The 13,854-nt window shown below is 43.1% G+C and overlaps 1 protein-coding gene, 1 long non-coding RNA gene and 7 other non-coding genes across 9 annotated transcripts; 1 reads left to right on the top strand and 8 right to left on the bottom strand.

Annotated features, from left to right (window-relative positions):
• The first annotated feature begins 610 nt into the window (after positions 1–610).
• On the top strand, positions 611–2,497 carry LOC114659823 (receptor-transporting protein 3-like). Its single transcript, XM_028812502.2, has 3 exons — positions 611–681; positions 770–935; positions 2,123–2,497. The coding sequence occupies exons 1-3, from the start codon at positions 672–674 to the stop codon at positions 2,457–2,459; spliced, it is 513 nt and encodes a 170-aa protein (XP_028668335.1). The 5' UTR covers positions 611–671; the 3' UTR covers positions 2,460–2,497.
• A 269-nt stretch (positions 2,498–2,766) lies between these two features.
• On the bottom strand, positions 2,767–11,180 carry LOC114659824 (uncharacterized). Its single transcript, XR_003717592.2, has 13 exons — positions 10,996–11,180; positions 10,250–10,288; positions 9,482–9,517; positions 6,926–6,964; positions 6,657–6,695; positions 6,251–6,289; positions 6,041–6,063; positions 5,827–5,858; positions 5,623–5,651; positions 5,201–5,232; positions 3,351–3,381; positions 3,119–3,171; positions 2,767–2,941 (listed from the first exon to the last, which is right to left on the bottom strand). It is a non-coding gene; the product is annotated as an uncharacterized LOC114659824 (long non-coding RNA).
• Positions 3,240–3,313, bottom strand: LOC114659847 (small nucleolar RNA SNORD47). The gene has a single exon (XR_003717609.1). It is a non-coding gene; the product is annotated as a small nucleolar RNA SNORD47 (small nucleolar RNA).
• LOC114659849 (small nucleolar RNA snR60/Z15/Z230/Z193/J17) lies at positions 5,926–6,007 on the bottom strand. Its single transcript, XR_003717611.1, has one exon. It is a non-coding gene; the product is annotated as a small nucleolar RNA snR60/Z15/Z230/Z193/J17 (small nucleolar RNA).
• On the bottom strand, positions 6,132–6,216 carry LOC114659850 (small nucleolar RNA snR60/Z15/Z230/Z193/J17). Its single transcript, XR_003717612.1, has one exon. It is a non-coding gene; the product is annotated as a small nucleolar RNA snR60/Z15/Z230/Z193/J17 (small nucleolar RNA).
• LOC114659843 (small nucleolar RNA SNORD79) lies at positions 6,520–6,595 on the bottom strand. Its single transcript, XR_003717605.1, has one exon. It is a non-coding gene; the product is annotated as a small nucleolar RNA SNORD79 (small nucleolar RNA).
• On the bottom strand, positions 7,038–7,105 carry LOC114659861 (small nucleolar RNA SNORD75). The gene has a single exon (XR_003717622.1). It is a non-coding gene; the product is annotated as a small nucleolar RNA SNORD75 (small nucleolar RNA).
• LOC114659859 (small nucleolar RNA SNORD75) lies at positions 9,586–9,655 on the bottom strand. Its single transcript, XR_003717621.1, has one exon. It is a non-coding gene; the product is annotated as a small nucleolar RNA SNORD75 (small nucleolar RNA).
• Positions 10,361–10,441, bottom strand: LOC114659848 (small nucleolar RNA SNORD74). The gene has a single exon (XR_003717610.1). It is a non-coding gene; the product is annotated as a small nucleolar RNA SNORD74 (small nucleolar RNA).
• Positions 11,181–13,854: the final 2,674 nt, after the last annotated feature.

The following is a 13,854-nucleotide window of genomic DNA, read 5'->3' as shown; positions in this document are numbered from 1 at the left end:
TACACTGGAAACAAAGTTGAAATGGACCCCACAATACTTTAGGGAAGTCCGAAATTAACACAACACGTTTGTACGTGTAAACGGTTAGAGACGCTCGGGGTGGTCAGCTGGCCACGCATTTGATCGTAAAGGCAGGTGCCATCCACGCCCGATTCCACGTGACTACGCGGGCAGCGCAGCTGGTGACACGGGCGAGGGGCTTGCGTTGCCGCCCCCACCACATGACGAACCACCCCGATTGGGACCTCAGCGCCAGACTGGAACAGGGTGAGGTTTTCTATAGTGCCAACCCTGCCCGCGAGCCCCAAATCTTTACTGAGAAACATATCGGAGAAAAGCGTAAAGAACTGAACGGTTTGGAGGGGGGGTGTCAAATTATTTAAATCCACAGACAGCAGTGGCGGGTTCTCGATACTGAAACACCGCCGCAAAACCAAAACACAAAACGAGCCTGAAAAAATAAAAGACGGCTCAGCAGCTCCTTTGCCATGTTGGCACCCGAGTCAGCTGGAAGTCTTGTGCCCCGGGTTGATAACGTAGGTCCAAACCTCCGCCCCCATGCTCGTGCCAAGCGAATGGAAAAACGAAACTGACGGGATGGCAGCGCCCAGTTAAATTGCGGCGGCTGCGCTCCGTTCGCTTCAGTTCGACATCACCTCGACGACGGAGCCATGGCGCCCGGTAAGTAAGGCCAGCTGTGCCCACGTTGTTCGATTTCTGTGACGGTCGCCTTCCATCTCCTAAACTTGTCGCGTTGTTCTCAATGCAGAGTGGAACTCCTCTCTCTGGATGGATGTGTTCGACGAGCTGCTGGACACGGAACTGGACAATGACGACCAGTGGGCCTTCACCTTCAACTACGGGATGGAACCAAAGCTGACAGAGCAGGAGAAACGGCGGGGCTGGAAAACATGCCAGCGGAGTATTCAAGCCGAGTAAGGCCGCAGCTCTCTTTACATACATATGCTGGAAGTGTATATAGCGCCTTGAGCGGGTGTTGGACTGGAGGGCGACATTGAGGGGATGTGGCGGCAATGCTGTTTTTATAGGAACATTTATATAGCGCCTTAGTGGGCGGCGCCCGGGCCCCTTAAAAACAAAAATCAGTTTGATTTCTATGGGGTGGGGGGAGTAACAGAAGCTCATCTTACCCAAGTGCCCTTCAAATGGTGCACCTGCCCACCCCCTTCTCCCCCACCTGACGAGCGTGGCCCCCCGGGGTCCAAACCCAAAGGCGTCTTTAACGATCTTGACAACCGTGGCTTTCAGAAGTCGACTTCAAGTCGAGCTGTTGGAGGTCCCACCCAGAAGGGCGATCAGTGCGCGTGTTGGAGGAGTCCCGTTCTGGCCGGGGCCTTCCGTCTCGCTCCCAAAAGAAGCCCAGGGTGATAGACCCCAGTGTGAAAGCAAACTATTCACCTTATCAGGTAACAGACCCCTGGCTGCCCCCCTTAACAACCGCCCACGGAAGGGCTGCTTAGCGGCCACCCACCTCCTGGATTTTGATGGATGGCCGTGGCTCCCCAGGGTCCGACACGCCAAGTGGACGATAGGGGACACCGTGGGAAAGGCCGTCTTCAAGTTCGATCGTGTAGCTCCGGCCGTTGGCCGATTTCTTTGTTGCAGCGACTCGCCTTAAAGTGCAGGGCGGCACTCCCAACGCCCAGGGGAACACTAAGCAATTTAACAAGACAGGAGTCATAGTGCCAGCATTGCCAGTTACAAATGGTCTCCTGGTAAGCAAAAACGTAAACGGGACCGCCGGTTTCCACAACAGGTGACTCGAACCCCATGTGGGCACACAAAAGTCCGAGCGCAGCACGCTACAGTTGGCACACATTTAGCTGGTAGGCCCACCTCTTACCTTACAGCTGTGCCAAGTGCCTGTGGAAGAGGAGTCCATAAAACGCACAGAACGAGGGGACACCAACAGGAATAGGGTGACATTCCAAGTAGACCTTCGTGAAGGGCCATCACCCACGCTGGCCTTTGATAGTCCAGCCATGTCACGCACCTGCTGCAAGGTCAATTCAGGAGCAGCCATCTTCAGGCTTTGTTTGGTGTGTGAATGGAGGTCTACAGAATATGCCCACCTTAAAAAATGTTCTGTGTGTTGGTTTAGGTTCACCTGCTCGAACTGCTCAAAATGGTGGCCGTCGGGCCGAAGTACAATTCTGTTCCGCTACAGACTGCAGTCCAATGGCTCTGGAACGATCATCATGAGGCCACTGAAGCAGGCATGTCGTAAATGCCAAGGACAGTATGAACTCCCTGGCTTTCGTGAGGAAACTGTCCGAATCTGCCTTCTTGTTTTAATTTCAAAAATTAAGAGAAACTGCTATGGTGATAAAAGTTCAAACGGCAACAAGGACAAGTGTGTCAAACCTGTCTGGACAAAGCCACACGAGGTGTCCTTCTGTGAAGCGTGCCGGCTTGGCATCTGCTGCCAAGATAAATAAGGATTGTAACATTTGTAAAAACTTGTTCAAGTGCCAACAGTGGCCCATTTCAGGCCTGGAAAAAAAAATAAAATTTGATCTTTCATTGGTGTTGTCAGTTATTGTAACAGCGGAGTCTGAAGTCTCACCTTGGCACTGTTGTGGCCCCTATTAACACAGCAAACCCATCTGTGCCCCCCAAACAAGAGGGGCACTCGAGTCACTATGACATTTCTGGTATTGCACCTTTCAATCTACCAAGAGCCCATGTCAGATTTATAGGGCACTGGGCAGTGCCCACCAAGATGTAAAGAGGCTCACATACAACTTCAGTGTTGTGCAAAGCACCCGGGCAGTTTTATTTAGAATTACAAAATCACTCCATCAGGGTTGGGGGCAAAACCCACCCAGCTAAAAGTAGCCAGCGGTGCAGTGCCAGGGTGGTCATGTAGTGCCTGTGTTGAGGTGGCACTTCACTGGCAGAGATTCCATTTCAAAAGGACCTAAGGGGAATAAAAAAAATAATAATAAACTCCACACTTTGAAAAGCCAAACATTGAACTTTGTATCCTAACAGGGGAGATGTCAGAATTGAAGCATTCATCAACATTCAGTGAGAGAGTTCAAGAATGCGCTCATCATTCATCTCGAAAGCCACACAACAGGACAACGAGACTTACCGTGCTAAGCGGCAGACGACCACAAGGCCACCAGATGAGCAGTCAGTCAAACCCTGAGGAGGACACAAGGACTTTAAGAACGCAGGCCTCAAAAAGAGAGACTTGTTGACAAGAACGAACAAACCTCAGAATAAGTGGAACGGTAATGCAATTTAATCATAGCATTCATTTGGCAGAATCTCATCATCACAGGTAGCAAAAACACCCCAAAGCATTCAAAAGCACACTTTACCTGGCCAAGGACATCAGGAAGAGTTCAACACCTGTAGGAGAAGACAGCAGTCAGGCCACTTCATAAAGCCACATGCTTACCTCATTGGTGACACTTCACAGTAACACAAACCAGTGGTGATCAAAGCCACCCTATGGAGGGAATGCTGAAGTCTACTAAAGATACCATTAATGCCAGGACAGCAGGGGACAAACTGGGCCAGATGGAAAGTGTGAACTGGTCTTCACTGCAGAGCAGTTGTCCAGTTTGTCACCTACACAATCAAGTGTTTTAGATTTCAGTCATTTTTTTTAGGGATGGACACTCCAAGGGGACATCTTTGTATTCAAGTTGCTTCTGGCAAGTCAAAAAGCCAACTAGGCCTCTGGTATGTTGGAGTGGGCCAAAGCAGTGGTGAATGCTGGTCTCTGCCTACGAGACTTCAAACCTGCAAGTGGCCATTTTCTGGATAAAACCAGAAAAAAAACTGGAGCATTACAAGCTAGAACTCCCAACGGCCTGGAAATTTAAATGATGGCATCTGATCAGGACTTCAAATTTTGCTCATGGTAACTACTGGGTGTTACACTGCAGTGCTCTGTGTGCCTGTGGACACTAATGCTACAAAAGCTCCACAGTATACTTGCGTGTGCCCTTGGGATGTAAATCTGCAGGATTCCACTGGGTGGCAGTGTGCGATATCACAGGGAGATAAACGTTCAGTTTCACTGCGTTGTCAAATTGTCCTAAACAGCCATTAAAATCCCAGGACCCCTTAGGGCAGACGTTGAATGATTACATCCATCAATTGAGGGTCACAACCCGGACAGGGCATCAGGACATCACAAGGACAATACAAAAATGACAAGCTTATCACCAAATCTCCCTGCCTCGTCTTTGGAAACCCACCAGGAAAACATGCAAACACCAGGGGTGGGTACCACTGCCACCCTCCCACATATATTTAAATGGCATTTAGGATTTCTGTAAACGTTTAATACGCTTTAACATCACTAAAGTCACATTTAACGTGTTGTGTGGCCATCAGCCCAGGAGGAAGCCCCAGAAGCAATTAAGTGGGTCAGTTTTAAGAGGACATTTATGACGTACTACATTGACAAAATGAGTTGAAAAATTGTTGAATTCACAAAACAAAAAAAAAAAAAAAAAAAAAAAATTCAACCTTTTGTGGCTCAAATCCACTTCTGTACATTTGGATGCTGTTGTAGAAGTGCCAAAAGCACAGACGGTGGTATGCAAAATGCGTCCTGTCGATGGAGAACGTGTGACACTTGTACTGCCAATGCGAGAAATACTACACACACTTGTATACCCACATTTAAAATGTTCATCTGCTCCACATCATACCCTAACTCTACACTTGGGCACAAAGACCATGGTAGCTTACAAAGTAAAAAGGGTTCATCAGACATCTGTTCACCACACGGTTCTTCAGGTCAGACATTTGACATCATTGAACCCAGCAACCTCAAAACTAGGATGGGACAGTTCAAGAGGCACAATGCAAAATTGTGCAGGGAAGGCTACGACTGCCAACAACCCACTCAGGTTTAGCCTTCCCATAAGACACCACGTCCTCAAAAGAAAAATCCATGGACACCGCATGATGGTGAAAATAAGCCTCCAGAGAGGCACTAGTGGCTTTAAGAGGGCATTTAGAACCTGAGAAGATCAAGTTGCTTCAGCTAAACAGTGGAGTGATTACATGAAGACAGGATAAGCAAGTCTTTGCCCACTATGTACTTGGAATGTCAAGATTCACGATTACAGAAACTCCTATGGCCACGTGACTGAAAGCTGGTTGTATCTGAATGCCTAATTTTAAAGTGTTTCATAACTCAAAACCTCACCTTGACAAGTGTTCACTTGACTTCAACTTCACCTGTAAAAGTGATACACAAGGATCAAATTGGCAAGAGGTACTTTAGGAAAAGGCAAACCAAAATAATACTGTCCTCTTCAGTTAGAGCTAAAAGACTTCATATGTCAAGTCAGCCATACTGTACTCATCACAAAGGCCAGATTTAAAATGGTCATCTCACGTTATGTTAAATGCTTCATGTAAAGTAGCGCTCATTTGCACATACAAGACGTTAGGCTCTTAATCCAAATATCTTCTACATTTAAGCTACAATCCCCCCCCCCAGTCCAAATGCTAATTGGAATACTACAGTAGTAGTCTTCTTCCAATGAATCCCAAAGGATTCACAGCTACTGAAAGACCAGTAACCATCCCAAAATGCCCAGAACAGCCACAGAAGCAGCAACTTACATCATAGTTTGCCATTTCAACTGTTCTCCCTTAAAATGAAAAGAAAAAAAAGTTAGAACACTTTTACTGATAATCAGAAGCTCAAGTAACATCCGTCTTGCATCAGCTTAGGAACTGTCCTCACAGTCAGTCAGAGACCTGATTCATAAACGTCATCATAACAAGATATGCATATACATAAAGGGCATAAACAAAATCCCATACCTTTTTATAGCAGCCACATCAATACAGCAGCCCTAAAAACAAACACACATTGAACTAAGAATACTGCAAGCGTCACAATGAAGTACCATAGAACACACATTGATACATCAGATAGGAGCGAAAGACTAAAGGGTTTTCATCACACACACTCAGCTGAACTATGTGATCATCACTGTATCAATACAGAAAGAGACCAACCCATGAACACACATACCTGTGCTTAAGGTAATCCATTCCCTGCAAGATAAAAACCACAATTAACCAAAAAGCAGCACTTTAGTCAAGTTTCTTCAAGACCACCACCAAATGATACATCAGATAGGAGCGAAAGACTAGCGGTTTTTTCGTCACAAAGACTCAGCTGAACTATAGGCTCATCACAGTATCAAATTCAAAATGGACAACAAAACTACCAACAGCTCACCTGACAAGTGGAAATTCCAGAGGACAACCTTTAAACCAGCTGGAAAGGAAGGGAATAACGGTTAGCAGAAATCAACAGAACATCTTCAGAAAAGGCTTTGGCATTTAAAAGTTTACTTGCAACAAACGCCGGTCAGCTCTTTAATGCTGCATGGGTCTGGAATCATTTTTGGAAGATAGTATGGATATGCTAAGTAATATTTAAAAAGTCTCCTCTCCAGCCTAGTAATAGGCCTTTGGAGAATTCTACAAGCCCCATTTCAAGTTCTGTACTGTTTCAGGAATGCTAGAGTCTTTCACACTCATTCAGAGAGATTCCCATTTTTCAAAATCATCATTAACAGTACAATGCTTAAACTCTGGGTAATGTGTGCACGGCTCAACTTCAGCTTTTCAAAACTACTTACCCATACTCACACGGGCTGTCTGGCCAACAAGGTACAACCCTGAAAGAAAATGAAAACATTTGTCAAAACCCCTTTAATGGCTTAGAAAAACTGGTGAGTGGCTTTTAATGTGCCTCAGGTATTCTGCAAAAGGTGGTTTGAATGTCATCATTCACGTCAAGAGTAGCAAATAAGGGTCATCACTGTTGCACATTTTAATTGGTTACATTTATTACATAACATTCTTAAACAAGGCACAAAGTCGGCAGCAAAATGAGCCAATGTCTCACCTTGTATAGTGCTCACCCATCATTAAGGTCGGTTTTAACCTGCAACAGAAACAGACCTTTAAAAAACGGTCCTCATAACTACACATCACACCTATAATGCCTCTTGAATGAAAGCCTCAGAAATACTTTATCAGAAATCACTTCTGTCCACTACTCTTACACACAAACTCATCATTGGCTTTAAGAGGTCAAACTTTCATATTAAACTTAACCAGTTCCTCCACAACAGCAGCACTGGCAGACCGACACTCCACAGGAAAGGGCATTGGCGGTTACCACTGCTATTCAGTTTCTCTTTATGGTTGCCTTCATTTACCTCTCAGTTTGTGCATTTAAGGCAACACCACTCCAGACTCTCCAAAACCACTTTGGTTTATTTTGATGCTGCAACCAACCACGGAAGGAAGTGGCACCAGTGAACGGCCAGCAATCCAGGGGAAAGTGAAGCAAGGGAGGCATAAAAGGGCCACAAGTTAAGTGGAGTCCAACTCTACTATGCATTTGTATTTTGGGTGCGGTCATCAGCAAGTAAATTTAGTCTTGTGTGCCCTCACTCAACCCTGGTGAACAGCTGCATTTCCTCCCCTTGAAACATACAAAGACCATGGTTAGAAACTTCAAGTGGCACTTTAGGGGCAAGAGCTACATTCCATGAAATGCCCTTCTTACGTGTGTCTGCTGATCCAGCTGGTGTAAGGAGAGGCTCCAACATCCACTAGAACCGAGACCGTGGACTCAATATAAACAGAATTTTTGAAAAAGAAATTGAAACTTGCACCATACCCTTCTCCTACAGGAGTTCTTCATAACCTACACTTCTACCTTTGCAAAACTCTACAATTGTACTGGTTAGTTTGTGCGACTGCAGTATAACTCAACCCCCCAGCCTCACAGCAATAAGCAGACGTAGGAGTTTAAACTCCTTCCATCTGAGGATGCATTCTTCAGTAATCTTGGGCCTCTCTAGCATACTCCGAAGGCAAGCCATTCTACTTGGATTAATGGGTTAATAGTCTGATGGTTGAGAAGGGTTAGGGTTTAAAAAAAAAAAACAACCAACTTACACTTCCAGAAATCATTTTTCAAAAATTCTGAAATAAAGCTACATAGGTTTTAAAGATGCTATAATAGTAATAAAAAAAAAAAAAACCCAGACAACTTGGATTAGAGTGGCCACAGAGGATTATCTGTGTCACCTACCACTTTAAAAGGTGGAGCTCAAGAATTCCAGCCTTACAACCATGAATGCAGGACATGGCATCTGAAAGGTTTACAAAACGTGTAGCCTTCTAGTTGGCACAGTGTCCAATATCCACAATGATGGCTCCAATATGGTGCTGGCTACACATTTTTGTTAATTGCCCATGAACACTATTGCACAAATTTCCCCAATGGAAATTGGTCTTTTGACTAATGGTTCTTTGTTTAAACTAGAGGTCTAATGTTGAAGTTAAACCTTTTTTTTTTTTTTTTAATTCTATTTTGACACAGAAGGGACTGCAACTAATTTCTTTGTATTTGTTACAATGACAAAGATATTCAGATTCTAAAATAAGCTCTTCTACTCTGGGCCACCTTAAGCAACTGTACTTAAACTTGTGATATCCCCCATCCACAGTTGGCCACATCTCTGCTTTACTCCCACTGAAAGACAAGAATGCAAACAAGTTTGTAATAAACGCCACCACAACAGTCTGTCCCATGAAAATGGGAGTTTTCTGAACACTAGGATCCCATTCAGATGCAACACAGGGAAGAGAATTGATGCCAAAAGTGTCAAAAAAGCAACATAACATGTTCAGTGCCATCACTAAACCACATCTTCATTAGCTGCCAGAACCTGGGGCAACAAATTAAGACCAACTAGATGGGATACATTTATTGCAATTTCTGTATTTTTACCTCCCACAAGCCTATTAACAGCTTCTAATGTTTTTACTAACATGCATCTAAGTGTTGAGGCTGCCAAAAAAAAAAAAAAAAAAAAAAAGTGTGTTCCAGCTGCTCAGGGCACTTCAAGATGCTCAGAGCCAAATGATGCAGTAAAATTGCTTACAACAATTTAACTCTTCTATTGAACAAAAGTACAGGGCGACTGCAATTAGCAGCAAGTCCCCGTGTATGCACTGTTTTGCCATAGGTGACATTAGTCCATCAGCAATGTGCCACCCATAACATCCCACAGCCTTCCCCCCTACTGCGTAGATTCAGCTCCACAAATCAGGCTCACATTGCAATTAAAAAGGTATTCTCTCACCACGTGCAAGTTTCACCAAGGATTCTAGTAGCCATCCAGCTTAAAAGTACCACTGGAAGTAGTTTCAAGAGGCAATTTGCTAAACCTCATAGTTGGCCATTTTTATAAAGGTCAGAGCAACAAGGTCTACTGAACAATTCTGCTGTACACATTTAATACATACAGTATGATTTCAAATATTAATGATACAGTCTTAAGCTGGCAAAGTTTGTAATGTGAAATGGATGCACAAGGACTTTCACAATTCATACTCCCCCAACGAAGTTACTATAAATGGTTTCCAAGAAAAAAAAACTTACTCTGACACCCTGTCCCTTCTCTGTAGTCACATTAACCTAAAAAGTGAAGGAGAAAAAAGAAAAGTCAATTCCATGAATGTGCAGCATGGAGACCTTCATCATCAAGCCTCAGGTATGTTTTTTCAGAAATCACTTCTGTCCACTACTCTTATACAAATTTCATCATCATTGGCTTTTGATAGAAAGTGCAATATACTGCCAGATCAAATCAAACTACACCTGGCAATAACTGCTTGGCATGCCCACTACCCCCTGTAAAAACAGCCTCTGATGACGTGGGTTTGAGAAGGTTAGTTTTAGGTGTTTGTTCTCAGACTCTCTGGACATTATTTTCAAAGACAGACTGGAATAAAAACAACAACTGCCACGGGAGAATAGTCTTGGGCAAATGTCAAATATGGATGGTAGCACCATTACTGGAAAAATGCCTCATCCTTAAAATAGAATTCAATGCTGTAATGGCTCAAACCATAGGGCCTCAAATTAAGTGTGGGTGGACGCCTAGGATTTTCACAATAGCCCACGGCAAACAGAGACAAACCAGTGCTGGGGGGGGTTCTGGGCCACAAGCCACTATAAATGCAGCATCACACAGGCACAGCATTTATCACCCTACCAGATTCTAAAAGAGCCTTAACATAAGCAGCGTCCATCAAAAAGGCTTGCTCGGTCAAACGGAGAAAGGGGCTTCGGCGAGAACACTATGCTAACTTGCAATGCGGAGTGCTCAAGACGTCACGTACACACCACCTTGTCTGAAATACTCACCATTTTTCAAAATTATCTGGACGGTATATCGCCACACACCTGTGGGGGAGGGAGTAAAGTCAAGTTAGCAAACTTCTACCTTAAGGTGGATTTGGCAAACACTAAAACAAAGTAAAAAGATCAGAAACGTTGGCATTTCTTCAACATCAGTCAGATGTCCCTACCAACATTCTTTCATCATATTTAAAACAAACAAACAAAAAAAAAAAAAAAAGACACCATTCATTTCAGTGAAACAACACGCGTGTCTCAGTCGGGGAGGCCCAGAAAAAACAACAATTTATTGTCAAAATCCTTACTACGTAAAACAGCCGCACTTTTCGCAATACTATTTTCGAAGTTTTATACTAGAGTTGATTATAAATATTTAAAGTCTTCAGCTATAGATTTTTGGAAACAAATGCGATGCCAAAATGATCAGCAAGCCAGGAAAAAAAATTTAGTATTCGGACATTAGGCCCAATGACAGAATATGTAGCAGGAGAAGAAAAAACCTGCAAAACGTACAACCTCACAGTCACTATTAATAATTTCACGACGTACGCAAGTCTGAACATTCCGCCATGTGAGAAACACGTGCTCTTCCAATCATTAGGGGCACACCCAGTAACCGAATTAAAGAACCGTTCGCAAAAACTCTCCAAACGTGCAATCGTAAATCTCTACCTAATATATATAACTGTTTAACTCAAATCGCATGCAAAGCCTAAACAATTAATTATACTCAAATTCACTGGAATAATTACCTTTCCCAACGAACAACCAGGACAAAATGAGACAGAATGGCGTGTGCGAGTGTAATTTATATTCGTGCGCGCTGCCTCATGGGATAGCTAAAAGGTAGCGGGTAAATAGTGTTAATCGTTTAATTCTGCTACAGTTTCTACATAATGAGCGCATAAAGTCGTGAGAAAACAATATAATTTTTTTCGTATAATCTGAGAGGAAAAAACTCAAATAAAGAACGTTTATCGTCACGTGATTTGCACACGTACTGCCGGACAAGCCGCGTCTTTCGAAAGGTGGGCGCATGCGCATTCAGTGCAAGGGTTTTGGAATTTTCACTCTCATTAGAATAACGAAACGCACTAACGCAGCACTGCAGGAGCCTCGAATAGAAATAGCGTTGACATCAGTCGTTGTTTCAATGCTTCGTGTGATATTTCTCAGTAAGCTTTTTGCTCAGACATGTAGGTAAATAAACGTGAGTGCCATCTCTTGATAAAAATTAAACATTTCCTTCCATCTTGCCTGAAGAAGGGGCCTGAGTTGCCTCGAAAGGTTTCATATTGTAATCTTTTTAGTTGGCCGATAAAAGGTGTCATTTTGCTTGACTTTTCTGTACATTCCTAATAGTTAACACGGTACAACACCCTAGTCCTCCGCATATACCAGTGTTTGTCAGCCTCGGTTATGGGGGCCCCGTGGCTGCAGGTTTTTGTTCCAAGCAGATTCCTAATCAGTGACAACACCTGATAGCACTGATCTCATTTAATTAGCTGGGATTATTTTTCTTTTATCCTACATTCAGAAAAGCACAGCAGCATGATTTTTACATTTATAAGACATTTAGAAATATTTCTGCTTTTGCTATAGATTTAAATGCTTAATTCTCTTTTGTTGATTTCATCATATTTTGCCCTTTCTCTCTGCAGTTTTTCCCCTTTGTTGTATCTTAATGAGAATTAAAAACGAGCAGAGCAGACACGCTAGCAAACAACACTGAATAAGCAAACGCTGCAACTACTTTAGCATCAGATCCACTAATGAGTAAATAATGGATTAATTAAACAATTAGAACACCTAGAAAAGTAGAATGAAAATCAAGATGAAAATATTGTTAAAAAATACATTATTCCCATATAACTTCTTGGTACATTTTCATATATATATTTATTTCTTTTTAACCAAACTTAGTTTTCTAATTTCTATATTGTTCCAAAAACACAGAACTTGGGAAATAACAGTTCACTTAATTAGCCCAGGAGTCCAATTAAAAACAGAAGCTGGTTGGAACAAAAACCTGCAGCCACAGTGGGTCCCCAGGACCGAGGCTGAGAAACACTGGCATATACAGTATATTTTTGCAAGGGTAGCCAAGTGGTAGAGTGGACGCGTTTAAATGTTGCTGTCAGCCATAACCATCACGATTCATTCAGTCTGCTCTGTTGTATTAACACTCAGTATCCATTTAAATAAAATAATCAGAAAGAAGAGGGTAAAGCATTTTGGTGATGGCGCTCTCAGACTAAAGAGTTCTGGAAATGTCTGCTGCAGCAGAATGAGAGCACAAATGAAACACGAAGTTGAAGAAGGGCTTTCATTAACAGCAAGACAGGGTGGAGTGAAGACGATGGTCTTTCAGAAGCTGAGTTTGATTGCCACGAGTGAGCTGCTTTAATGAGGCCAAATGAGGTGCAGTAGTTAGTCTTTAATGAAGAAAGTACCTGGAATTAAAAGCTGCAGTCACTGTGGCCCTCCATGAGCCGAGGCTGAAAATGAGCACCCGGTTTGACTTGTTAGGCTCAGCGCCTTCAGTTATTCAGACCTAATGGGTCTTTAATGATTTGATTCAACGAGTCAAACTGTTGGATGAGTGATAACTGCTATGTTTAAAAAGTGGAAAGGGGGCATGTGCTACTATCTAATGGAAAAGAATGTTTCGCAAGATGAACAGATGAAATTTACATCTGTCAGCCAGCTTTGAGTAAACCAATTGAATTACTGACGCCATCAAAATATCACTTCAGACAAATTCCTATAGTCTTGTTATTTACGTTTTTCTTCAGAATCCCTTAAAACTGGGAGTATCAGCCTTTAATTGTGGTCCTTATTTGCCCCACGTGTACAGAAAAAACCAGAGGCAAGGAAGCCCAGCTTAGTTATCGACCGCTTTTCTTTCACAGAAGAATTCATACCGAGGTCGAGAGGGGCAGGAAGATCCGAGCGACTTCAGTGCCAAGTCTTTAGGCTGTGCGCCTTCACTGTCAGTTGATACTCCAACTGCGTTTATTAGAGAATCGCCATCACCTTGAAGATGCAGCCTACAAAAATCAGTAAAACTGCAGTTGAGAGCTGATGACCACCTGAATCCCCCTGCTCAGCCCATTGGGGGACGAACACACTGGTCTGAAGCAAATGAGGTTTTGTTCCCATCAAAAAACTTTGTTGATCTTTGTAGATCTGGCGGAGTTGAATCCAAATCTGGTATCCAGTTTTTGGGAGATTTAAAATAAAAAAATAGCAATTAAGAGAAAATAATTTTATATATTTTTAAAATTAATTATGTAGACTTGAAAAAAATTAATTGCACCTGTAATTGTTTTCAACATAAATGGGTTACACAAAGTAGTCAGTTGGTGCTTCTCAGTGGCCTGATTGTGATTTCCACTCCAGCGTCTCTCCATTGTGTGAAGAGCACATCTTCATCAGAGCCGCTCCTGTGTTCTCAGGGGAAGAACTCCAAACAATGGTGTAGGCTTTTAAAGTGTCGAGTGGGAAGGGTGAAGCTCCTCAACTGGCTCCATGTAGTTTTCCATCTTTGTATTCCCAAGGAAATTGTGGCGCAAGCTTTTTTCCCAATAAAGGAAGGCTGTGTATTCTTT

Source organism: Erpetoichthys calabaricus, chromosome 10 (genome assembly GCF_900747795.2).
Source record: "Erpetoichthys calabaricus chromosome 10, fErpCal1.3, whole genome shotgun sequence".
Classification (NCBI taxonomy): Eukaryota; Metazoa; Chordata; class Cladistia; order Polypteriformes; family Polypteridae; genus Erpetoichthys; species Erpetoichthys calabaricus.
This window is presented reverse-complemented; position numbering and strand designations above follow the sequence as displayed.